Source organism: Saccopteryx bilineata, chromosome X, assembly GCF_036850765.1.
Source record: "Saccopteryx bilineata isolate mSacBil1 chromosome X, mSacBil1_pri_phased_curated, whole genome shotgun sequence".
NCBI classification, from domain to species: Eukaryota; Metazoa; Chordata; class Mammalia; order Chiroptera; family Emballonuridae; genus Saccopteryx; species Saccopteryx bilineata.
This window is the reverse complement of record NC_089502.1, coordinates 2,077,780-2,104,100: the sequence shown is the minus strand read 5'-3', so window position 1 is coordinate 2,104,100 and position 26,321 is coordinate 2,077,780. Positions and strand designations below refer to the sequence as shown.

Below are 26,321 nucleotides of genomic sequence, written 5' to 3'. Positions count from 1 at the left end.
GGGGGGGGATTTACTTCACCTTTTAAACTCACTAGCAGTGCTCCCATCCCTGGCTCTCCATTTTATCAAGCTCTTGTTCCACTAAATACAATAGAAATTTTTTAATTTGTCCCCCCATTTTCCTGTTTCCCTCTTACTTCTCTCATCATAACTCTTAGTCAACCAATACCTAAATGCAAATCATTTTATTCTTGATCCAAATTTTTTCATTACTTCCTTTTTGTAGGTCCATACCCCCCCTTTTTATTTATTTTTCTTGCCCCTTTATTACTTTTCCCCAATTCAGGCCCTCCATTACAGGCATTGTTTGTTCTATTAAATACAATATAATTCACAGTTCACCACAAGATTTTCTCAAGAAAGAGGGGAGAGGAGAGGAGAGAAAAAAAGGAGGGGGGATAATTTCCTTTTTAAAAATTATTATTTTATTTTATTTTTCTTTATTTCATTATTAATTTTTTTTTAAAAAAACAACTTTTTTCAATTTTTTATTTTTTTAACTTTTTATTTTTTATTAAATCTCATTAATACTATCAACAAAACCACCCTCAGATGCCATTAAGGAAGAGAAAATCAAATATCATGGATACAAAAGAAAGAGAGGTAACACAGATAGAAGAGGAAAAATCTATGAAAAAAAATTTAATATATTGGAAACCTTGGAGTTAAATGACAGAGAATTCAAGATAGAAATTCTAAAAATACTCAGAGATATACAAGAAAACACAGAAAGGCAATTTAGGGAGCTCAGAAAACAACTCAATGAACACAAAGAATATATGTCCAAGGAAATTGAAACTATAAAAACAAATCAAACAGAGATGAAAAACTCAATTCACGAGCTGAAAAACGATGTAACAAGCTTGGCTAATAGAACAGGCCAGATAGAAGAGAGGATTAGTGAAATAGAAGACAAGCAACTTGAGGCACAATAGAGAGAGGAAGAAAGAGACTCAAAAATTAAAAAAAATGAGATAGCCCTACAAGAATTATCGGACTCCATCAGAAATAATAACATAAGAATAATAGGTATATCAGAGGGAGAAGAGAGAGAAAATGGAATGGAGAACATACTCAAACAAATAATAGATGAGAACTTCCCAAGCCTGTGGAAAGAACTAAAGCCTCAAATTCATGAAGCAAACAGAACTCCAAGTTTTCTTAACCCCAACAAACCTACTCAAAGGCACATCATAATGAAATTGGCACAAAGCAATGGCAAAGAAAAATTCTCAAGGCAGCCAGGGAAAAGAAGAATACAACATATAAAGGAAGGCCCATTAGATTATTATCAGATTTCTCAGCAGAAACTCTACAAGCTAGAAGAGAGTGGACTCCAATATTTAAAGTCCTGAAAGAGAGGAACTTTCAGCCACAAATACTATACCCATCAAAGCTATCCTTCAAATATGAAGGAGAAATAAAAACATTCACACATACAGAAAAGATGAGGGAATTTATCATCTGAAAACCCCCACTCCAGGAATTACTAAAGGGGGTTCTCCAATCAGATACAAAGAACAAAAAAAAAAAAATAAAGCCACAAGTAAAAGCTCCAATAAGAACACAATAAAACCAAATTTGAACTGTGACAACAACAAAAAGAAAGGGGAGAGAGGATGGAGATTAACAGTAGCAAAGGACGATAGAGTGCAAAAGTACTCACAAAATTGTGCGCTACAATGAACAGGGTAGGGACCCTTTTCATAACTCAAAGGTAACCACCATTGAAAAAACCACCACAGAAGCACATGAGATAAAAAAGATAGCAATAGAGGAAAGATGTATGGAATACAACCAAATAAAAACAAAAGATAGAAAAATGAAAGAGAAGGATAAAAGAAGACACAAAACTAACAGCAAGCAATCTATAAAATGGCAATAGGGAACTCACAAGTGTCAATAATTACACTAAATGTAAACGGATTAAACTCACCAATAAAAAGACACAGAGTAGCAGAATGGATTAAAAAAGAAAATCCAACTGTATGCTGCCTACAGGAAACTCATCTAAGTAACAAGGATAAAAACAAACTCAAAGTGAAAGGCTGGAAAACAATACTCCAAGCAAATAACATCCAAAAAAAAGCAGGCGTAGCAATACTCATATCTGATAATGCTGACTACAAGAAACAAAAATACTTAGAGACAAAAATGGCCATTTCATAATGGCTAAGGGGACACTGAATCAAGAAGACATAACAATTCTTAATATATATGCACCAAACCAAGGAGCACCAAAATATATAAGACAGCTACTTATTGACCTTAAAACAAAAACTGACAAAAATACAATCATACTTGGAGACCTCAATACACCGCTGACGGCTCTAGATCGGTCATCCAAAGAGAGAATCAACAAAGATATAGTGGCCTTAAACAAAACACTAGAGCACCGGGATATGATAGACATCTACAGGACAATTAATCCCAAAGTGACTGAGTATACATTTTTCTCCAGTGTACATGGATCATTCTCAAGAATTGACCATATGTTGGGCCACAAAAACAACATCAGCAAATTCAGAAAAATCGAAGTTGTACCAAGCATATTTTCTGATCATAAAGCCTTGAAACTAGAATTGAACTGCAAAAAAGAGGAAAAAAATCCCACAAAAATGTGGAAACTAAACAACATACTTTTAAAAAATGAATGGGTCAAAGAAGAAATAAGTGCAGAGATCAAAAGATATATACATACTCATGAAAATGACAATACGACATATCAGAATCTTTGGGATGCAGCAAAAGCAGTGATAAGAGGGAAGTTCATATCACTTCAGGCATATATGAACAAACAAGAGACAGCCCAAGTGAACCACTTAACTTCACACCTTAAGGAACTAGAAAAAGAAGAACAAAAACAACCCAAATCTAGCCAAAGAAAGGAGATAATAAAAATCAGAGCAGAAATAAATGAAATAGAGAACAGTAAAACTATAGAAAATATTAATAGAAAAAAGAGCTGGTTCTTTGAAAAGATCAATAAAATTGACATACCCTTGGCAAGACTTACCAAGGAAAAAAGAGAAAGAATTCATGTAAACAAAATCCAAAATGAAAGAGGAGAAATCACCATGGACACCGTAGATATACAAAGAATTATTGTAGAATACTATGAAAAACTTTATGCCACTAAATTCAACAATCTAGAAGAAATGGATAAATTTCTAGAACAATACAACCTTCCTAGACTGAGTCAAGAAGAAGCAGAAAGCCTAAACAGACCTATTAGTAGAGAAGAAATAGAAAAAACCATTGAAAACCTCCCCAAAAATAAAAGTCCAGGACCTGACTGCTATACCAGTGAATTTTATCAAACATTCAAAGAAGACTTGGTTCCTATTCTACTGAAAATCTTCCAAAAAATTGAAGAAGAAGCAATACTTCCAAACACATTTTATGAGGCCAACATAACCCACATATCAAAACCAGGCAAAGATGGCACAAAAAAAGAAAACTACAGACCAATATCTCTAATGAATACAGATTCTAAAACACTAAACAAAATACTAGCAAACTGAATACAACAACATATTAAGAAAATAATACATCACGATCAAGTGGGATTCATCCCAGAATCTCAAGAATGGTTCAACATACCTAAAACGGTTAACATAATACACCATATCAACAAAACAAAGAACAAAACCACATGATCTTATCAATAGACGCAGAAAAGGCTTTCGATAAAGTACAACACAATTTTATGTTTAAGACTCTCAACAAAATGGGTATAGAAGGAAAATATCTCAACATGATAAAGGCTATATATGATAAACCATCAGCTAACATCATATTAAATGGCACAAAACTGAAGGTTTTCCCCCTTTAATCAGGAACAAGAAAGGGTTGTCCACTCTCTCCACTGTTATTTAATGTGGTACTAGAGGTTCTAGCCAGAGCAATCAGACAAGACAAAGAAATAAAAGGCATCCATATCAGAAAAGAAGAAGTAAAGGTATCACTTTTTGCAGATGATATGATCCTATACATCGAAAACCCCAAAGAATCCACAAAAAGAGTACTAGAAACAATAAGCCAATACAGTAAGGTCGCAGGATACAAAATTAACATACAGAAGTCAATAGCCTTTCTATATGCCAACAATGAAACAATTGAGAATGAACTCAAAAGAATAATCCCCTTCACGAATGCAAAAAAAAAAAAATACTTAGGAATAAACATAACAAAGAATGTAAAGGTCTTATATAATGAAAACTATAAACCATTGTTAAGAGAAATTGAGAAAGATATAATGAGATGGAAGAATATTCCTTGTTCTTGGTTAGGAAGAATAAATATAATCAAGATGGCTATATTACCCAAAGCAATATACAAATTTAATGCAATTCCCATAAAAATTCCAATGACATTTTTTTAAAGAAATGGAGCAAAAAACAACAGATTTATATGGAACTATAAAAAAACCCAAATAGCCAAAGCAATCCTAAAGAAAAAGAATGAAGCTGGGGGCATTACAATACCTGACTTCAAACTCTATTATAGGGCCACGACAATCAAAACAGCATGGTTTTGGCAGAAAAATAGACACTCAGACCAATGGAACAGAATAGAAAGTCCAGAAATAAAACCACATATATATAGTCAAATAATTTTTGATAAAGGGGCCAAGAACATACAATGGAGAAAAGAAAGCCTCTTCAATAAATGGTGCTGGGAAAACTGGAAAGCCACATGCAAAAGAATGAAACTGGACCACAGTTTGTCCCCCTGTACTAAAATTAACTCAAAATGGATCAAAGATCTAAACATAAGACCTGAAACAATAAAGTACATAGAAGAAGACATAGGTACTAAACTCATGGATCTGGGTTTTAAAGAGCATTTTATGAAGTTGACTCCAATGGCAAGAGAAGTGAAGGCAAAAATTAATGAATGGGACTACATCAGACTAAGAAGTCTTTGCTCAGCAAGAGAAACTGATAGCAAAATAAACAGAAAGCCAACTGAAGGGGAAACGATATTTTTAAACAATAGCTCAGATAAGGGCCTAATATCCAAAATATACAAAGAACTCATAAAACTCAACAACAAACAAACAAACAATCCAATAAAAAAATGGGAAGAGTACTTGAACAGACACTTCTCCCAGAAGGAAGTACAAATGGCCAACAGATATATGAAAAGATGCTCATCTTCTTTAGTTATTAGAGAAATGCAAATCAAAACTGCAATGAGATACCACCTCACACCTGTTAAATTAGCTATTATTAGCAAGACAGGTAATAGAAAATGTCGAAGAGGCTGTGGAGAAAAAGGAACCTCATACACTGTTGGAGGAAATGTAAAGTAGTACAACCATTATGGAAGAAAGTATGGTGGTTCCTCAAAAAATTGAAAATAGAACTACCTTATGACCCAGCAATCCCTCTACTGGGTTTATACCCCAAAACCTCAGAATCATTGATACATAAAGACACATGTAGCCCCATGTTCATTGCAGCACTGTTCACAGTGGCCAAGACATGGAAACAACCAAAAAACCCTTCAATAGAAGACTGGATAAAGAAGATGTGGCACATATACACTATGGAATACTATTCAGCCATAAGAAATGATGACATCAGATCATTTACAGCAAAATGGTGGGATCTTGATAACATTATACGGAGTGAAATAAGTAAATCAGAAAAAAACAAGAACTACATGATTCCATACATTGGTGGAACATAAAAACGAGACTAAGAGACATGGACAAGACAGTGGTGGTTACCAGGGGTGGGGGGAGGGAGGACACAGGAGGGAGGGAGGGAGAGAGTTAGGGGGAGGGGGAGGGGCACAGAGAAAACTAGACAGAGGGTGACGGAGGACAATCTGACTCTGGGTGAGGGGTATGTAACATTATTTAATGACAAGATAACCTAGACATGTTTTCTTTGAATATATGTACCTTGAATTATTAATGTCATCCCATCAACATTAATAAAAATTTATAATAAAAAAAAAGAAGATGTGGCACATATACACTATGGAATACTACTGAGCCATAAGAAATGATGACATCGGATCATTTACAGCAAAATGGTGGGATCTTGATAACATTATACGAAGTGAAATAAGTAAATCAGAAAAAACCAGGAACTGCATTATTCTATACGTAGGTGGGACATAAAAGTGAAACTAAGAGACATTGATAAGAGTGTGGTGGTTACAGGGGGAGGGGGAAAGGGAGAGGAAAAGGGGGAGGGGGAGGGGCACAAAGAAAACTAGATAGAAGGTGACAGAGGACAATTTGACTTTGGGTGATGGGTATGCAACATAATTGAAAGACAAGATAACCTGGAGTTGTTGATCTTTGAATATATGTAACCTAATTTATTGATGTCGCCCCATTATAAAAATAAAATTATAAAAAAAAATCCCCTTCATGGTTGCAAAAAAAAAACAAACCTAGGAATAAGCATAACAGAATGTAAAGGACCTATATATGAAAACTATAAAGTATTGTTAAGGGATATCGAAAAATATATAATGAAATGAAAGAATATTCCTTGTTCTTGGATAGGAAGAATAAATATAGTCAAAATGATTATGTTACCCAAAGCAATATAGAAATTTAATGCAATTCCCATCAAAATTCCAATGTGGTTTTTTAAAGAAACGGAAAAATCATCAGGTCTATATGAAAGTATAAAAAACCCTGAATAGCCAAAGCAATCCCGAGGAAAAAGAACAAAGCTGGGGGCATTACAATACATGACTTCAAACTATATTATAGAGCCATGACAATCAAAACAGGATGGTATTCGCAGAAAAATAGACACTCAGACCAATGGAACATAAGAGAAAGCCCAGAAATAAAACCACATATATATGGTCAGATAATTTTTCATTAAGGGGCCAACAACACAAAATGGAGAAAAGAAAGCCTCTTCAACAAATGGTGATGGGAAAACTGGAAGGCCACATGCAAAAGAATAAAACTCGACTACAGTTTGTCCCCTTGCACTAAAATTAATTCAAAATGGATCAAAGACCTAAATATAAGACCTGAAACAATAAAATACATAGAAGAAAACATAAGTACTAAACTCATGGATCTTGGTTATGAAGAGCACTTTATGAATTTGACTCCAAAGGCAAAGGAAGTTAAGGCAAAGATAAATGAATGGAACCACATCAGACTAAGAAGTTTTTTACAGCAAGAGAAACTGACAACAAAACAGACAGCCAACTAAATGGGAGATGATATTTTCAAACAACAGCACGGATAAAGGCCTAATATCTAAAATATACAAAGAACTCATAAAATTCAGCAACAAACACGCAAACAATCCAATAAAGAAATGGGAAGAGGATATGAACAGATACTTCTCCCAGGAAGAAATACAAATGGCCAACAGATATATGAAAAGATGCTCATCTTCATTAGCTATTAGAGAAATGCAAATCAAAACTGCAATGAGATACCACCTCACACCTGTTAGATTAGCTATTACCAACAAGACAGGTAATAGCAAGTGATGGAGAGGCTGTGGAGAAAAAGGAAGCCTCATCCACTGTTGGTGGGAATCTAAAGTAGTACAACCATTATGGAAGAAAGTATGACCCAGCAATTCCTCTACTGGGTATATACCTCCAAAACTCAAACACACTGGTAAGTAAAGACACATGCAGCCTCATGTTCATTGCAGCATTGTTCACAGTGGCCAAGACATGGAAACAACCAAAAAGCCCTTCAATAGATTGGATAAAGAAGATGTGGCCTGACCAGGCAGTGGCACAGTGGATAGAGCGTCGGACTGGGATGCAGAGGACCCAGGTTCGAGACCTTGAGCTAGCCAGCTTGAGCGTGGGCTCATCTGGTTTGAGCAGAAGCCCACCAGCTTGAACCCAAGGTTGCTGGCTCCAGCAAGGGGTTACTCGGTCTGCTGAAGGCCCGCGGTCAAGGCGCATGTGGGAAAGCAATCAATGAACAACTAAGGTGTTGCAACGCACAACGGAAGGCTAATGATTGCTGCTTCTCATCTCTCTCCATTCCTGTCTGTCCCTGTCTATCCCTCTCTCTGACTCACTCTCTTTCTCTGTAAAAAATAAATAAATAAAAAAAGATGTGGTACATATATACTATGGAATACTACTCAGCCATAAGAAATGATGACATCAGATTATTTACAACAACATGGATGAACCTTGATAACATTATACTGAGTGAAATAAGTAAATCAGAAAAAATTAAGAACTATATGATTCCATATATAGGTGGGACATAAAAATGAGACTTAGGGACATGGACAAGAGTGTGGTGGTGACCAGGGGAAGGGGTATGGTGGGAGGGGGAAAGGGAGATGGTGGATGAAGGGTAGGGCACAAAGAAAACCAGGTAGAAGGTGGCAGAAGATAATTTGACTTTGGTTGATGGGTATGCAACATAATCAAATGTCAAAATAACCTGGAGATCTTTTCTCGGAACCTATGTACCCTGTTGGATCAATGTCACCCCATTAAAATTAATTAATAAAATAAAGATAAAGAAAAGGAAAAAGTACTTCTTTCTAATTGAAATTTTAAAAAAAGCTGGGGTAGCAATACTTACATCTAACATAATAGACTTTAAAACAAAGGCTATAGTATGGGATTAAGAGTCATTACATAATGTTAAAGAGAGCATTCCAACAAGAGGATATAAGCTCTGGAAATATCTATGCACCTAGTAGAGGAGCACCTAAATATATAAAGCAGATTTTGATGGACATAAAGGGCACGATCAAAAGCAATACTATAATAGTATGGGATTTGAAAACCCCATTAACATCATTGGATAGATTCTCCAGTCAGAAGGTCAACAAAGCAATAGTGGCCTTAAAGGACACACTAGAACAACTAGATTTAATGGATATCTTCAGAACCTTTCACCCCAAAGCAGAAGAATATACATTCTTTTTGAGTGCTCATGGTACACTTTCTAGTATAGACCACATATTAGGACACAAAACAAATCTCAAGAATTTAAAAAAAAATAAAATCATATCAAGCATCTTCTCTGATCACAATGGCATGAAACTAGAAATCAACTAATAGAAAAACTGAAAAACATTCAAACACTTGGAGGTTAAATAGCATATTATTAAATAACAAATGGATTAACAATGAGATCAATGAAGAAATAAAAAATTTTCTTGAATCAAATGAACATAATCATACAACAACTCAAAATTTATGGGACACAGCAAAAGTGGTCCTAGAGGAAAGTTCATAGCATTACAGGCATACTTTAAGAAGCAAGAAAAGGCTCAAATAAAGAAATTAACCATGCTTCTAAAAGAACTAGAAAAAGAACAACAAATGAAGCCCAGAGAAAGTAGAAGGAAGGAAAAAATAAAGATTAGAATAAAAATAAATGACATAGAGGCTAAAAAAAGAAAAATATACAAAAGATCAATGAAACCAAGAGCTGGTATTTTCAAAACGTAAACATTGACAAACATTTAACCAGACTCATCAAGAAAAAAAGAGAGAGGAATCAAATAAATAAAATTAGAAATGACAATGGAGAAGTAACAGCTGACACTGCAGAAATACAAAGAATTGTAATAGAATATTATGAAGATTTATATGCCAAAAAAATTGGACAACCTAGGTGATATGGATAAATTTCTAGAAACCTGCAATCTTCCAAGACTCAATCTGGAAGAATCAGAAAACCTAAAGAGACTGATTACAACAAATGAAATTGAAATAGTTATCCATAAAGTCACAAAAAATAAAAGTCCTGGAACAGATGGCTTCACAGGCACATTTTACCAAGTAGTCAAAGAAGAACTAACTCCTATCCTTCTCAAGCTATTTCAGAAATTCAAGAAGAGGGAAGATTTCCAAGCTCCCTTTATGAGGCAAGCATGATCCTTATTTCAAAACCAGGTAAAGACACTGCAAAGAAAGAAAACTATAGACCAGTATCTTTGATGGTTTAAGAATGAGGACTGTGGTCTTGGAGGAGGATACACGTGTTTATAAAAGGGTAACCAAAGGGATCGTTATGATTAAGGGACAGTTCAGTATCCTGAATGTCTTGGCAGATACATGAACCTGCATATGTGTTAAATTATATAAAATTAAGTGCACACACATGCACATGTGTGTACTTGCACACAGACACAGAGAAATGAATATCAGTAAAACTGGAGTAATGTGAATAACATTAGTGGATCATACTAATATCAATATGTTGGTTGTATTATTGTTTCTAAAATGTTATCCTTGCAAAAGCCTAGATATAAAATACATAAAATCTCTCTGTATAATCTCTTCATTTGGATGTCAATTTACAATGATTTCAATAAAATATATTATAAACAGTGACAGATAAACTTAATTATAAAACCAAATTTAAAAATGAAAAGAAATGAGAGAGAACCTATAAATCAGTGTGGCAAGTGGTAGAATTTCCTGGCCACCTTAGGTGTTATGGCAGTTTCTGGCTAGAATATCTTGTAAAGAAGAGTTATCTAAGGTCCTGTCTGGGCTCTGTGGGTCAGAGTACTGTCTACCCTCCATGCAAGAAGTGAAGTCCTGAGAACAAGTGCTATGTATTTGCCACCCTTTATGTAAGGAATTTATTTCTAACAATGATAGTGTATGTGGCTTTGTACATCTGGGCCCAGGGAATACATTTTGAGGCTGGGGGCCCTGTTTGTGCTGTATAAATCCCACCTTTGTAGGCCCCTTCCAACAAGTCCAGTATGCACCCCATTAGTGGTAGGCTTTTACACTAAATGGTTCCTTAAGAGTGGGAACCATGGCTCTTCTATAGTAGCTCGTATTCACTGAGTATGTCTTAATGACCAGACCTTGTGCTAAGTGTTTTACATGAATTAGTTTACTGAATCCTCATCAGAGCCCTATTGCTTACTTTGAACATCAGTCTTTTTGGTGCCCAGATGTCTCAACCTTAGCCTATCAAGTGTTATGTTTGCCTTAGCAGGCAAACATCAATCCTTGGTTGATACTTAATTCTTAAAACAGTTAAGAGGTCCTTGGAATTGGGTTTGATAATCACTTTCACTCGATCTCCTTCCACTTGAGCCCCAGGATTGCCAACCAATTAGAAGGGGATCAAATGTGACTTTGCAGGGATTCTAGGCTCACTCCACCCACAACACCCTGTGGTCACACAGCAGTGTTTCAAGGCAAGGAGGGTAATGATGAGTGATATCTAATGAAACATTTGCTGGTGCCCCACACTGTGCTCAGCTGTATTACAATGCCAGTCTCGTCTTTTCATTCTATTTGCCCTGGAATCTCATAAAATTAGTAGGATTTCCATCCCCATTTTCTGATGAAGTGACCAAGGTAAAGTTGCCTAAGTGCATAGTGACCAGCCTAAGCTAGTCAGTGAAAAGCAGTGATTTGTACCCAGGTCTGGCTGATACAAAAGCAATTGATTGCATTCAGGGTTATGTCCAGAGCCTAAATAAGGGCTCAATAAATATGTGATAAGTGAATGAAAGGCCACTAAATAAAGTCCATCTTGTGGCAGTGCTAGTCAATCTCAGGGTAAGAGTGCTGAAAAGCAGCATACCAATCATGTGAGATAATAGGCATTATCCAGCTAATGAATAAAAGACCTGTCTCCTCAAAGTAGGCATCAAGGACAGAGTTGTTGATATCTGTAAAGCACCTGTTGTGTACACAGTACTGGGCTATGCATGCTTAGGGTTATATATAAAGGATGAATGAGACAAGGTCCCTATTTTAGGAAACACTCAGTGTTGTTAGGGAAACCAGTGTAAGTTGTAAACTTCACAGTGTTTACTTGATGCATCCATCTTGTGAATTCCTACTTTCTCATCTTCTTTCCTTTGATTGCAATACTGATTGCCTGATATGTGTTTCCACGATCTACTGAACCAGAATCTCTAAGGGTAGGCCCAGGAATCTGTGTTTTAATGAGCTAAGTGACTCTGATGCACACTCAAGTTTGAGAACCACTAGTTTATATAAAGGGCCTCGTGTGTAGTTGGTGCTTCATAAAGGGTCAAAATGGTCTTATAGAATGGTTCTGATGCTTTGTAGTACTGACTGGTTAAGAAGTTATGGTCTTGAGGTGATGTGGACGTGGTATTAGTTCTATTTTGGCTAGGGCCTTCTTGGATTTAGCACACAAAATCCCACATCCTGGACACCCACTGAGTCTCAGACTACTGATCATCCTACTGATAAAAGAAAGCATAATATAGGTGCATGTTTTCCCGGGTTTTGCCAGAGTACCACTATTCGCCCTGATTTTATAGAGGAAAAACTGTGACAGAGGTCATACAAGTTAGGAAGGAGGTGGTGGTATCAGAGTTCAAATCCAGGTCTATCTCACGTCAAATCCTATGCCAAAAAGTATGCATAAGGAAATTTTTTAGCATTGTGGCTAAATTCTTGTCCCAGAGACATACTACATATTTTTATACATTTTTGTGTACTTGTATATATTTTAACACAAACGTATACAAAAATGAATTTCCCCTATAAATCAGCCAATTGGGCCTTATGAACCTGCTTAACTTTGCTAATCTGATAGGCAGTCCTCATGGATTTTTGTTTGTTTGTTTGTTTTTTTGTTTTTACAGAGACAGAGAGAGAGAGAGGACAGATAGGGACAGACAGATAGAAATGAAGAGAGAGATGAGAAGCATCAATCATTAGTTTTTTGTTGTGACACCTTAGTTGTTCACTGATTGATTTCTCATATGTGCCTTGACCATGGGGCTACAGTAGAGTGAGTAACCCCTTGCTCAAGCCAGTGACCTTGCGTCCAAGCTGGTGAGCTTTTCTCAAACCAGATGAGCCCGTGCTCAAGCTGGTGACCTCGGGGTTTCAAACCTGGGTCCTCCACATCCCAGTTCGACACTCTATTCATTGCACCACCACCTAGTCAGGCCTCATGTTATTTTCAGGTGCAAATCTTTTGAACTTGTCTAGTGTGGTCAGTTGGTCAGCAGAGTTTAATATAATTTGAGACAGGGAATTGAAAAGGGCTCTCTTGGCTTAGTGTGAATTTTATTGAAATAATGTCCTGATACACTTAGAAGTTTCTGTGGACACCACCAAAGATAAATATGTAAAACTCCCATCACATTGGTCCCAGGTGAATCCCAGGATTGGAGAAATAACTGTGAAAAATCTTGCTGGACTTCTCTAAGCCTCCAGTGACATGTCTCCTCCAATTTGCAGTTACATTCCTGGGGCAGGGCTGTTTAATGTTTAAGCCCATTAGGTTACCTGAGAAAACAGGTTTAGGAGGGTTAGCCCATGCACTTTATCCTTTAAGAGAATTTGTCTCTCTCCTTTGACCTCCTTAAATAAGTGGTAGAGAGGAATATTTGAGCTGTGTCAGGAATAGGGGAGGGCAAAAGATTCAAAAGTATAAGGTTGAGGGAAGATATATACATATTATAAATGTAAAGGACCATGCTGATAAGTAAAAATGGTAGCTGTATTCTTGGGTAGAACCCACAAAGAGTTTGTGACTAAGATGTGGGAAACACAGAGGTAGAAAGAAATATGGAAAGGGAAACTAATAGTTTAAATATATATATATATATATATATATATATATATATATATATATATATATATATATTTGAGTGTATACACACACACAGACACACATCTTAGACTCTGAAAGGGGTAAAGAAGCCTCAAGAAAGACCTAGAGACTGGAGGAGGCACCATCTCAGATGGCTAAAATTTAGAAGAAAGAAATGTTATACATGCCATCCTCCAAGAAGAAAGCAGTCTGCATGGGTTGTGGATTTCTTGTACTCTGAATGTGGTACCTTTCTGATATGATTGTCCACTTGGCATATTTCTTCCAACTTAACTCTGTACAACTAGCATTGATTGGCACTTTGGCAAAGAGGAAAGCATAAAATCTTTCCCTTTTAGAAAATTTTCAACTTTACTGAACTGCAATTTACATACAATATGATTTATTTATTTTAAGTGTATATTTGGACAAACTTTAGTAATTGTATAAAGTTGGGTAACCACTATTATAATCAAGTTACAGAACAGTTCCACAATCCTAAAAAATTTCCTTGTGCCCATTTGTACTCTTCCAAGCCTTATGACCTCAAGTATCTACTGATTTGCTTTCTGTCACTATACTGTTTTGTGTTCGACTTCTTTCATTTAGTAGAATATTTTTGAGGTTCATTCATGTTGGGTCTGTCAGTGATAGTTTATTTCTTTTAATTTCACAATTTGTTAATTAATTCATCAGTTGATATACATTTGAATTGTCTCCTGTTTGGGGCTATTATAAATAATGTTTCTATGAACCTTTGAGTGTATGTCTTTTCTGGACAAAGTTTTCAGTTCTTTTAAGTAGATACTTAGAAGTGGAATTGATGAATTGTATGTTAAGTACATCATCATATATATGTGTGTATATATATAATGGTTAATTTCATGCTTCAATAAGTTATGGTACATTCAGTGGTCATATGACAAAATATTATACAGACATCAAATTGCTAATATGGGAAGATACACATACACATATGTATGTATATATTAAATGTATTTCTGAATGTGTTCTACAAAGTAAAAATAAGGATAAACCCTTTTTGCACAAAGATGGTCACTATGGTATTTTTTGTAATGGTAAACATATATAAATATAGTAATAAAATTATCCATAAGTGGGAGACTAGTTAAATAAATATAGTATACCCATGCCAGTGGATATCATGCTGCTATTAAAAAGAATAAAGTAGATATATATGTGAAGTTTGCAACAATCCCTCAAAATATTAATATTAGAAAAATGAAGTGAGGAACAAGATAATGTGTGAAGGTTATGCTCCTAGTTATATGTATGTATTTGTGTGTGTATGCATAATCTGAAAGAACACATAAAAATGTTAATACATGATTGATGTTGGCAAGGAAGTTATGGAGTCTGTTATTGAGGGAGATTTATTTTTTTCTGTACATCCTTTTAAGGTACTTGAATTTTGTAACCATGTGTACATATGGCTTTTTCAAATGCCTTCATTTGAACAGCTTATTACCTAAAATTGAGATCCATTTACATACTGTGACAGGGGCTTGAATTTTGAAAACAGAAATTAATTAGTTCTTTATCTTCCACCCTAACAATGTTGCTAACCTTCCACCAAACTTCTGATTCTGGGTTTGAAGATAGACAGTTTGGGAGTGGAAGGGCAGTGACTTGCAAATTCAGGATACCACAATTAGAACCAAAGCACCTAGTAACCTCAGACCAATGTGCAACATGCTAAATCATTCATCCTCACCTATGTTTGAAGACCCCTCCTGCCAAGAATACTGGGTGTAATTTAGTTTGCTGGCTATCAAACCTGGCCTTATCAGAATCATCTGCAGTGCTTTAAAACATCTTCTGTTTTTATTACAGAAATAATACCTAAAGTTTGTAAAACTTTGAACAAAGTGGAAGAAAAACTATCATGTTTAATAGCTAGTTTCTAGTCTCCATAGGTAACTGCTTTTTAACTATCCTAGTTTTGAGTATTTCTGATTATTACTATCATTACTCTAAGTAATATGGTTTAAAAAATAAGTTTTCATTTTCAATTACAGTTGACATACAGTGTATTAGTTTCAGGTGTACAACATATTGACTAGACATTTACATAAGTATAAATATGTTTCTACTTTTATTTATTTATAAATTTTAGACATATTTATTTGACTTTCTAGTAAGATGAAGGAATTAGTGTACTTATGCTACTACTTATAGCTACTTCTCACTTTCCTAAAATTTTATTAGTTATATTATTACACTATTAAGGACTTTTAATGATTACCTTTATAATCTTATCTTTTAAAATATATGTATATATAAATATAGAGAGATTTAGCCCCTAGACAGATATCTCAGTTGGTTAGAACACCATACCAAACAGCAGAAGTTGCTGGTTTGATCCCTTGTCAGAGCACATACAAGAACAGATTGATGTTTCTGTCTCTCCCTCTCTCTCCATTCCTCTCTCTAGAATCAAATCAATAAAATAAAATATGTAAAAATTCATATATTGGTTTTAGAGAGAGACAGGAAAGGAGAAAGAGAAAGATAAAGAGAAAAAGATTAATTTGTTGTTCTACTTATTGGTTGATTCTTGTGTGTCCAGACTGGAGATCGAACTGTAACCTTGGCATATTGGGACAACACTCTAATCACCTGAACTACCTGGCCAGGGCTATAACTTTAAATAATGTACTTTAATCTGTATTTCTAGATCCACTAATTCAATACAATGTTTACTGATATTCATTTCAGATATACTTTCTTACACTTTAACCCCTTTCCCTCTGTTTCAGATATTTGTCAGTTCTAATATTATGTATACATTACTAAACTTGTAACCATTACTGCTTAGGTTTAAATCCTAGCTCTATCACCTGTTATCTGTATAATCTTAGGTAAACTATTGAATGTCTCTGTGTCCTCAGTTTCCTCAACTGTGAAATGGAGATAACAGCTTCTGAAAGATTAAATTTCTCTTAAATTCAAATAAGTATTTCAAAGTACTTAAAATAATATTTTATAATATGTGCTTTTGAATTGTTAAACTAAAACAAAAATAAATAAATTAAAAGTAAAATAAAATCTGTTTTATGAGTCTAATTAAATTCTCAATGTGTTTTATCTATAGCTTGATTTTAAAAAATGGCAAAGACACAAAGAAACATTTCACCAAAGAGGATATAGAGATGACAAATAGGCATAGGAAAATATGTTCAATAATTTTAGTTATTAAGGAATTGCAAATTAAAGTCATGATGAAATTCCTCTATGTACCCATCAGAAGAGCTAAATTTAGTGAGAAAAACAAATGCTGATTAAGATGTGATGAAACAGGATTATTCATACATTGCTGATGGAAATGGTACAGACACTCTGGAAAAAGAGTTTGGCAGTTTCTTTTAAATATCAAACATGCAAGAACTATATATCCCAGTAATTATAGTGCTGGGCACTTATCTCAGAGAAATGAAGATTTAAGTTCACAGCAAAAACCTGTTATTTTGCTGATCAGTTAGATTTGAGAACCCATCTAACAAATCCTTTTAGTCATATAACTGATATTATTATTGTTAATTATAATAATAATTACTTTTTTGAGAATTTTCTATGTCCAGGAATTATTTGAAGAGCAAATGCACAGATATCAGAGTAATGGTGGTTTAAGAGATACCCCTTATCTCTGCCCTTGAGATTTCAACAAAGCAAACAACTATAATGCAGCAAAGAAACCCCAGCAGGGCTTGCAGATGTGGGAAAGATCTGTGCACCAAAAGGACTAAAGGTGGGAAAGGTTGAGAAGGGTACTGGAGATAAGACACACTTAGAGTCAGTTCCAGAGAGGAGAAAGGCCTGGACTGTCTGGGATTTCATTTGCTGTGGTTCTGGCAAGGAGAGAAGCCTGGAGTGAGTGGGTTTTATTTTCAGCCAGGGCTATGGAGAAGAAGGAAGCTAGGACTGTATGGGCTTTGACAACTGGGGCTATGGAGAGGAGGGAAGCACTGGCTGTAAGTGTTCTGTGTGCTGGGCTTATGGATTGGGGAAAAGCACAGAGTGACTGGGTCTCCTTCTGTGTGGAGGAATGGAAAATTTGAGGGACAGAGAGGGAGATAGAATCCAAAGTTGTGGCAGACTGTGGGATCACTGACTGTGACCCTTCATCCTACATGCAGTCCACACTCACACAGTAACAGAGAAAAGCAAAGTGCAGCCCTTCAGATTCCCAGATCCCACTTTCCTCATCTTGCAGGGTTTGGAGGGTGACAGTGACAGGCACTAAAACTAAGTCACCAGAGCCACTTTCTTCCCTGAAGAACACAGGTGCTCCATGTCTGGCCCCCTGGTCTGCTGAGATGCAGGGAACAGCACTCAGAGGCCTGAGATTACTATAGCTAAAGCTGTAGAGCCTTGAAGCTACAAAGCCTTAAGAACACACCTCAATCACCAACACAACTGTGACAACCAACAACCAAAACCTGACAGAAACACAAAGAAAAGAAACAAAACAGATACAAAGCTACCAAAAAACAAAACAGAAAATGGCTTTAGGAAATTCTTAAGCACCATAATTACCCTAAATATAAATGGACTAAATTCACCAATAAAGAGGCACAGAATAGCAGATTGGATTAAAAAGCAAAACTGAGCTGTATGCTGCCTTCAAGAGACATGTAAACTGCAAGGTCAAAGGTACACTCAAAATGTACTCAAAGAATAATACCCAATGAAAGAAGGTGTAGCAATACTACATCTGACATTGCTGACTTCAAGAAAACAAAGGTATCAAGAGATAAAGATAAAAAAAATTATTAAGATTAAGTGGGCATTGTATCAAGAAGATATAATACTTCTTAATATGCCTGCACTGAACCAGAGAGCACCAAACTATATAAGACAACTAGTAACTGATCTAAAAGCAGAAACAAAAAAATCATACTTGGAGATCTCAACACAAGGTTGATGGCTTTAGGTAGAACATCAGAACATAAAATCAATAAAGAAATATCAACCTGAAATGACACACTAGAGACCAAATGGATATAACAAAAATTTACAGAAATTTTATTCCAGAATATCAGATTATACATTCTTTCCAAGTGTGCATGGAGATTCTCAAGTATAGGCTATATTTTGGGCCACAAAACTAACATCATCAAATTCAGGAAGATTGAAATTATGCATGTTTTCTGATCATAAATCTTTGAAATTAGAGTTCAATTGCAAAAAGGAAGTAAAGAAACCCACAAATGTGTGGAAATTAAACAACATAATTCTAAAAAACAACTTGATCAAAGAAAAAATAAAAGAAAAATCAAAAGATATATACAGACAAATGAGAATGATAATACAACATATCAAAGTTTCTGCGATGCAGTGAAAGCAGTAATAAGAGGGAAAATTTGCCTGTCCAGTCAGTAGCACAGTGGGTAGATCATCACACTGGGATGCTGAGGGCCCAGGTTTGAAGCCCTCAGGTTGCCAGTTTGAGTGTGGGCTCATTAAGGTTGACAAAGGACTCAGCAGCTTTAGTGTGAGGTTGTTGGCTTGAGCCCAAAGTGGTCACTGGTTTGAGGCCAAAGGTTCATGGCTTGAGCCCAATGTCACAGGCTTGAGCCTAAGGTTGCTGGCTGGAGCAAGGGGTCACTTGCTCTGCTGTAGCCCACCCCCCTCCAGTCAAGGCACATATGAGAAAGCAATCAATAAACAACTAAGGTTCCACAAAAAAGAATTTATGCTTCTCACCTCTCTCCCTTCCTTTCTGTCTGTCCTTTTTGTTCCTTTTTCTGTCTTTTTCTCTCTCACTAAAAAAATAAAACAAAAGAAAAGTTTGTATCATTATAGGCTTATATCAAGAAACAAGAGAGATCCCAAGTAAACAACCTAATATCACATCTTAAAGAACTAGAAAAAGAACAAAGGCAACCCAAAGTCAGCAGAAGAAAGGAAATAGTAGAAATTAGAGCAGAAATAAATAAAACAGAGAATAATAACACCAACAAAAAACTATAGAAAAAATTAATACAATGAAGAGCTGGATTTTTAAATAGATCAGTAAAGTTGACAAAACCCTAGCTAGACTCACTAAGTCACTAAAGAAAAAAGAAAACGGACTTATATAAACAAAATCTAAAATGAAACAGCAGAAATTACCACAGCAAAAGATTATAGAAGAAAAGTATAAAAGATTGTATATCACCAAATTCAACAATCTAGAAGAAATGGGTAAATTCCTAGAACTATACAATCTTCCTAGACTGAATTACGAAGAAGTAGAAAACCTAAATAGATCCATAGCAGGGAAGAAATGGAAACAACAATCAAACACCTCCCAAAAAATAAAATTCCAGGTCTACACTAGTGAATTCTACCAAACATTCAAATAAGATTTGGTACCTATCCTTTTCAAAGTCTTCCAAAAAGTAGAAGAAGCAATACTCTGTAACACATTTTATGGGGCCAATATAGCCCTCGTACTAAAACCTAGCAAGGACAACACACACACTAAAAAACTACAGACCAATTTCTCTAATGAATACTGATGCAAAAATCCTAAACAAAATAATAGCAAGTTGAATACAACAAGACATAAAAAAGTAATTCATCACAATCAAGGAGGTTCATTCCAGGAGCCTCCTTGGAAGGATGGTTCAACAAATGTAAATCTATCAACATAATACACTCCATTAACAAAACACAGGACAAAAATCATATGATTCTATCGTAGATGCAAAAGAAGACATTTGTTAAGATACAACATCTCTTGATGTTTAAAACACTCTAATAAAATGGGTATAGAAGGAAACTACTTCAACATAATAAAGGCCATATAAGAGAAACCATTAACTAGTATCATACTAAATGGTGAAAAACAGAAGGCTTTTCCTCTAAAATATGGAACAAGACAAGGCTTCCCAATCTCTCCACTCTTACTCAACATAGTTCTGGAAGACTTAGAGAAATCAGGCAAGAGAATGAAATAAAAGGTATCCATATCAGGAAAGAAGAAGAAGAGGTATCACTTTTGCAGATGCCATGATCCATGATATAGAAAACCCCAAAGATTCCATGAAAAACTATTAGAAATAATAAACCAATAAAATAAATTTGCTGAACACAAAATCAATATACAAAAACCTACTGCTTTCCTATACAGCAATGATGAATTTCAGAAATTGAACTAAGAAAAAAATTTCTTTTACAATTGCAACAACAACAAAAAATAATAAAACACCTAGGAATAAACTTAACAAAGCATGTGAAAGACATATATACTGAAAACTAGAAAACATTCTGGAAAGAAATTTAAAAAGACAGAATAAAATGGAAATATATTCCATGTTCATGGATTGGAAGAATCAATGTAGTTAAAATGGTCTTATATTCAATGCAATATACAAATTTAATGCAATCCCTATCAAAATCTGTGTCATTATTTAAGGAAATAGAACAAGAAATTACCAGGTTTGTATAAAATCTCAAAAAAAAAAAAAACCCAACCCAAATAGCCAGAGCAATCCTCAGAAAAAAAGAATAAAATGAGGTATCACACTATCTGACTTCAAATTATGCTACAGAGCTACCATAATCAAACAGCATGTTATTGGAAGAAAACTAGAGCTACAGAACAATGGAACAGAATTGAGAGTCCGGGAATATAACTACATATATATGTGCAAATAATCTTTGACAAAAGAGCCAAAAACACACAACGGAGAAAAGAAAGTCTCTTCAATAAATGGTGCTGGGAAAATTGGAAAGCCACATGCAGAGAAATGAAACTTGACTGTACCTTGTTTCCATGCACAAAAGTTAACTCAAAATGGATCAAAGACCTAAATATAATATCTGAAACAATAAAGTACATAGAAGAAAATATTGTTACTAAACTCATGGACCTTGACTCTAGAGAACAATTTATGAATCTAAGCAGAAAGCAAGGGAAGTAAAGTCAACAATAAATAAATGGGACTATATGAAACTAAAAAACTTCTGCAGAACAAGAAAAATGGACAAGAGTACAAAAAGGCAGCCAACCAAATGGGAGATGATATTTACAAACAACAGCTCAGATAAGGGCCTAATATCCAAAATATATAAAGAACTCACAAAGCTCAGCAACAAACATGCAAACAATCCAATAAAAAATGGGAAGAGGACATGAATAGACACTTCTCCCAGGAATAAATACAAATGGCCAACAGATATATGAAAAGATGCTCATCTTCACTAGGTATTAGGAAATGCAAATCAAAACTACAACGAGATGTCACCTCACACCTGTTAGATTAGCTATTATCAACAAGAGAGGTAACAAATGTTGGAGAAGCTGTGGAGAAAAAGGAACCCTCACTCACTGCTGATGGGAATGTAAACTAGTACAACCACTATGGAAGAAAGTATGGTAGTTCCATGAAAAATTAGGAATAGAACTAACAAATGACCCTGAAATCCCACTACTGGGTAGCCACCCAAAAAACACTAAAACATTGGTAGTTAAAGACACATTCAGCCCCATGTTCATCGCAGCATTGTTCACAGTAGCCAAGACATGGAAACAACCAAAGTGTCTCTCAATAGAGGATTGGATAAAGAAGATGTGGTACATATATACAATGGAATACTATTCAGCCATAAGAAATGATGACATCGGATTATTTACAACAACATGGATGAACATTGATAACATTATACTGAGTGACTAAGTAAATTAGAAAAAGCTAAGAACTATGTGATTTTACACATGGGTGGGATATAAAACTGAGACTTATGGACATAGATAAAAGTGAAGTGTGTACCAAAGGAGGTTGATATGGGCGAGGGGTCTGGGAGGGATTAAAGAGGGACTAATATACAGTGACAAAAAATGGTTTGACTTTCGATGATCGGTACACAACGTCATCAACGGTTCAAATACTATAGAAATGCTTAATTGAAATCTATGTACTCTTATTGGTCTATTTCACTCTGTTAAATTTAATTTTTTAAATTAAAAAATTAAGTGTAGTGTCTTAAATAAAATTTTAAAAAATAAAGAGAATGAATACATGGTCTCATTTAATCTTTACAACAAACCTATGTGGTAGGCTCTAGTATTATCTCCATTTTATAGAAACATGAAAGTATCACAGAAATTACATCACAGCCCTTTCAAATTATAGAGGCAGAATCAGAACCTAGGCTTGTGTGGCAATAAAATCTTAGATTTTAACCAACAGACTATGATAATTTTTAAATGGATAGATCAGGAGTCCCATGGAAAAGATCTAGATGTGAAATGACTTTGTATGGGACCACGAGTGAGAAGATTGTATTATCAAAAATTTTACAGCTAAAACCCGACATCTTTTCATTAGTTAAATCAAATAAGCAAGATAATTTTTGTGAGATACTAGAAGGCTGAATAATGGAACTTGGATCAAGTGGGAAGCCTTAGCAATATCTGTTGGACTCTGAATATTTTGGGTACTATAGAAGCAATTCACAAACTCTCCCATAAGTACCTTAAAAGTTTTCCCATGTCAGTATCTCTAACAAAGTGTGTATCTATGGGTTATATGAAACTTTCTTTTTAGCTTTTTCTCTAGCTCCCATTTAGATGGATAATTGGAGTTAGCTGTACTGGTTTCTGAGTATTAGAAATGGAATGTCTAATTGAATCATGGTTAGCAGAAATAAATGTAGCTTCCAAATGGCTTGATTACTTTGGTAGACAAATACTGGAATTGTATTTTTTCCCATTATTGACCTAGAGCAGGGGTAGTCAACCTTTTTATACCTACTGCTCACTTTTGTATCTCTGTTAATAATAAAATTTTCTAACCGCCCACCGGTTCCACAGTAATAGTGATTTATAAAGTCGGGAAGTATCTTTACTTTATAAAATTTATAAAGTAGAGGCATAGCAAGTGAAAGCATATAATAATAATTACTGACCAAGTACTTAATGTCTGATTTTCGCTAAGTTTGACAGAATAAATCTTTATAAAACAACTTACTATAGTTAAATCTCTTTATTTATACTTTGGCTGCTCTGCTACCGCCCACCATGAAAGCTGAAATGTCCACTAGTGGGCGGTAGGGACCAGGTTGACTACCATTGACCTAGAGTCTCAACTTTCACAAATACCAAGTAGGACCCAAAACTACTAACATTTAAGAAACATGCCATAGTTGCTCTTTTTTTTAAATAATTTTATTTTTTAATGGGGCAACATCAATAAATCAGGATACATATATTCAAAGATACCAAGTCCAGGTTATCTTGTCGTTCAATTATGTTGCATACCCATCACCCAAAGTCAGATTGTCCTCTGTCACCTTCTATCTAGTTTTCTTAGTGCCCCTCCCCCTCCCATAGTTGCTCTTAATGTCCTGCTATGGACTGATATCCAAGATCTCTCAGGTTAAAAAAATACCTTGTATATAGTATGCTCATATTTATGAAAAATGAAGGGGCATGTATATTTGTGTTTGGTTTTGAATATATTAAAATCTCAGAAAGAATACATAAGAATAAAACAAAAGAATTATATTCTAGTAATGTACACAAAAATATTGTTTAAAATCTAAATAAATGTTAACAAAATTTGCAAATTTACTACACACGCACATGGTAGAAAAATGAATTTCTTGCTACACTACACCATAGTATGCTTTCATATTGTATTGGTTCTTTTTCTTGTGCAATTTAAAACCCAAACCAGCTTTGCTAATTAAGCTCTCCTTGGCTGGAGTTCACTTGGATCCTTGAGAGTCCGTAGTTAAAGCTTAGTTTGCAGTTTTTGACAGCAAACCCAAACCTCCTTGTTTCCTTCAGGAAAATTGGCTAGTTTTAGTCCATGACATTATATTGAAGGTACCACTCCTTTTGACCATGACTTACAGCTTTTTGTATCAGATTTATCTTGGTCACATTTTTTTTTTATTCAGTGAGAGGAGGGGAGGCAGAGATAGACTCTCACATGTGCCCCGACCAGAATCCACCTGACAAGCCCACTAGGGGGTGATGCTCTGCCTATCTGGGGTATTGCTCTGTTGCTCAGCAACTGAGCTCTTCTTAGCACCTGAAGTGGAGGTCATTGAGCCATCCCTAGCACCTGAGGCCAACTTGCTCAAATTGAGCCATGGCTGCAAGAGGGGGAAATGATAGATACACACACACACACACACACACTCACACACACACAGAGAGAGAGAGAGAGAGAGAGAGAGAGAGAGAGAGAGAGAGAGAGATGGGGAGGGATGGAGAAGCAGATGGAACCTCTCCTGTGTGCCAACTGGGAATAGAAACTGGGACATTCACACACCCAGCTGATGCTCTATTATTGAGCTAACCAGCCAGGGTCTTGGTCTTTTTTTATTTGTGATAAAGTTACTGTTAGCTTCAGTTTAGTTTATGATAAATTATCTTGGAAACAAGAATAAGTTGGTATATTGAGATGATAAAGTAAAGGCAAAAGCAACTAAATGATATTACTTGAACTAATATATGTTTTTTGGCATACAGATTAATTCTTCGATTTATTGATTTTAATTAGTCTATAACTCAGAAGATTAAAAACATCATAGACAAGTGAAATTTTATAAAATGAAATGTTTAAAATGGATTTTTTGATAGTAACAATTGATATTAATAGTATTTAGTAATTATATCTTTTTATAATTTTACTTATTTTATCAATATGTTTTAAAATAAGGAAAGAGACTGAGTCAGAAACATTCATTACCCTTATTAATAAATTCACCTCATCTTATTTTATGACACCTTACCAAAAAAGAATTTCCTCCTGTTCAATTTGATGCTTGTATGAAACCTTATAGTACTTTAATTTTACAAATATATTACCTAAAGTAACTAGTTTTTATAAACCTTGCCCCTTAAGATGCCATAAATTATGGTAAGCTCAAAAGGAAATCATAAACCTTGAAAGAAACTAGAAATATTATTTTTCTCATATATGGTCTACTGGTGTCACTTAACTAAAACTCCTCAGTTTGTGACATTGAGAAACCTACAGGCTAAATAGTAGGAATAGAGTACTGAAGGTCACCTTCTGCACTACCACTCAAAAAGGGGAGCAAATATTCATCATAACAAGTAAATGTTTTTATGATTATGGCAGATGGTGATTGAAACAAAGGCAGTTTAAAAGGGGATACACATGAGAGCAATAATTTAGAATGTTTGACATTTGTTTTGAAACTACCTTACTACCCTGTACCCTTTACCATCTGTCTGCTGTCCCTCCGAACACCAACCTCTGTCTTCCCACAGGGCTCCATTGTCGGCAGTTCCTGTTTCTCAGGGGCAGAGCTGTGGGATGCAGCCATGGGTGCCATAATAGGCACCTGCAGCCAGCACAATGGGCTGTGGGTGCTTGTGGGAGAGACAGATTGATGTATTGTGCATGGGGGAGGAGGGCTGTCACTTGAATCCATGTGAACCCAGGCTTTAGGGGCAAGGAAGATTGACAGCTTTTGTAGGTTGCATTTTCTTTTTCAAAGCTTGGATTTAATAGACAGTAAGTTTGGGGCCCCAGGCTTTCACTCCCATAATTCTAACAGGGCAATCACAAGCATTCAGCATTTCTTTCTACCCCCCTTGTTACGCATTAAATGATTTCAGTAAAGGAATGTGCAGCATTAATTAGAATTTGTTAGTAGATACCAAGGGGAAAAGTTTCTTTACACCAACTATAGGAGGTGTCATTTGTACAAAGACTTTTTTTGTTTTCTTTCCCCATTACATTATCACTGCAATATGTAAGGTAGTGATTCTTTTCATTCAGATTAA

At 35.2% G+C, this 26,321-nt stretch overlaps 1 protein-coding gene across 1 annotated transcript in view; it reads right to left on the bottom strand.

Annotated features, from left to right (window-relative positions):
- CXHXorf66 (chromosome X CXorf66 homolog) overlaps positions 1 to 25,858 on the bottom strand; it is a 158,938-nt gene extending 133,080 nt beyond the window's left edge. The window contains 1 exon segment of the mRNA XM_066249966.1: positions 25,750 to 25,858. Coding sequence (XP_066106063.1) covers positions 25,750 to 25,858 — 109 coding nt within the window.
- Between the last annotated feature and the right edge of the window lie 463 nt (positions 25,859 to 26,321).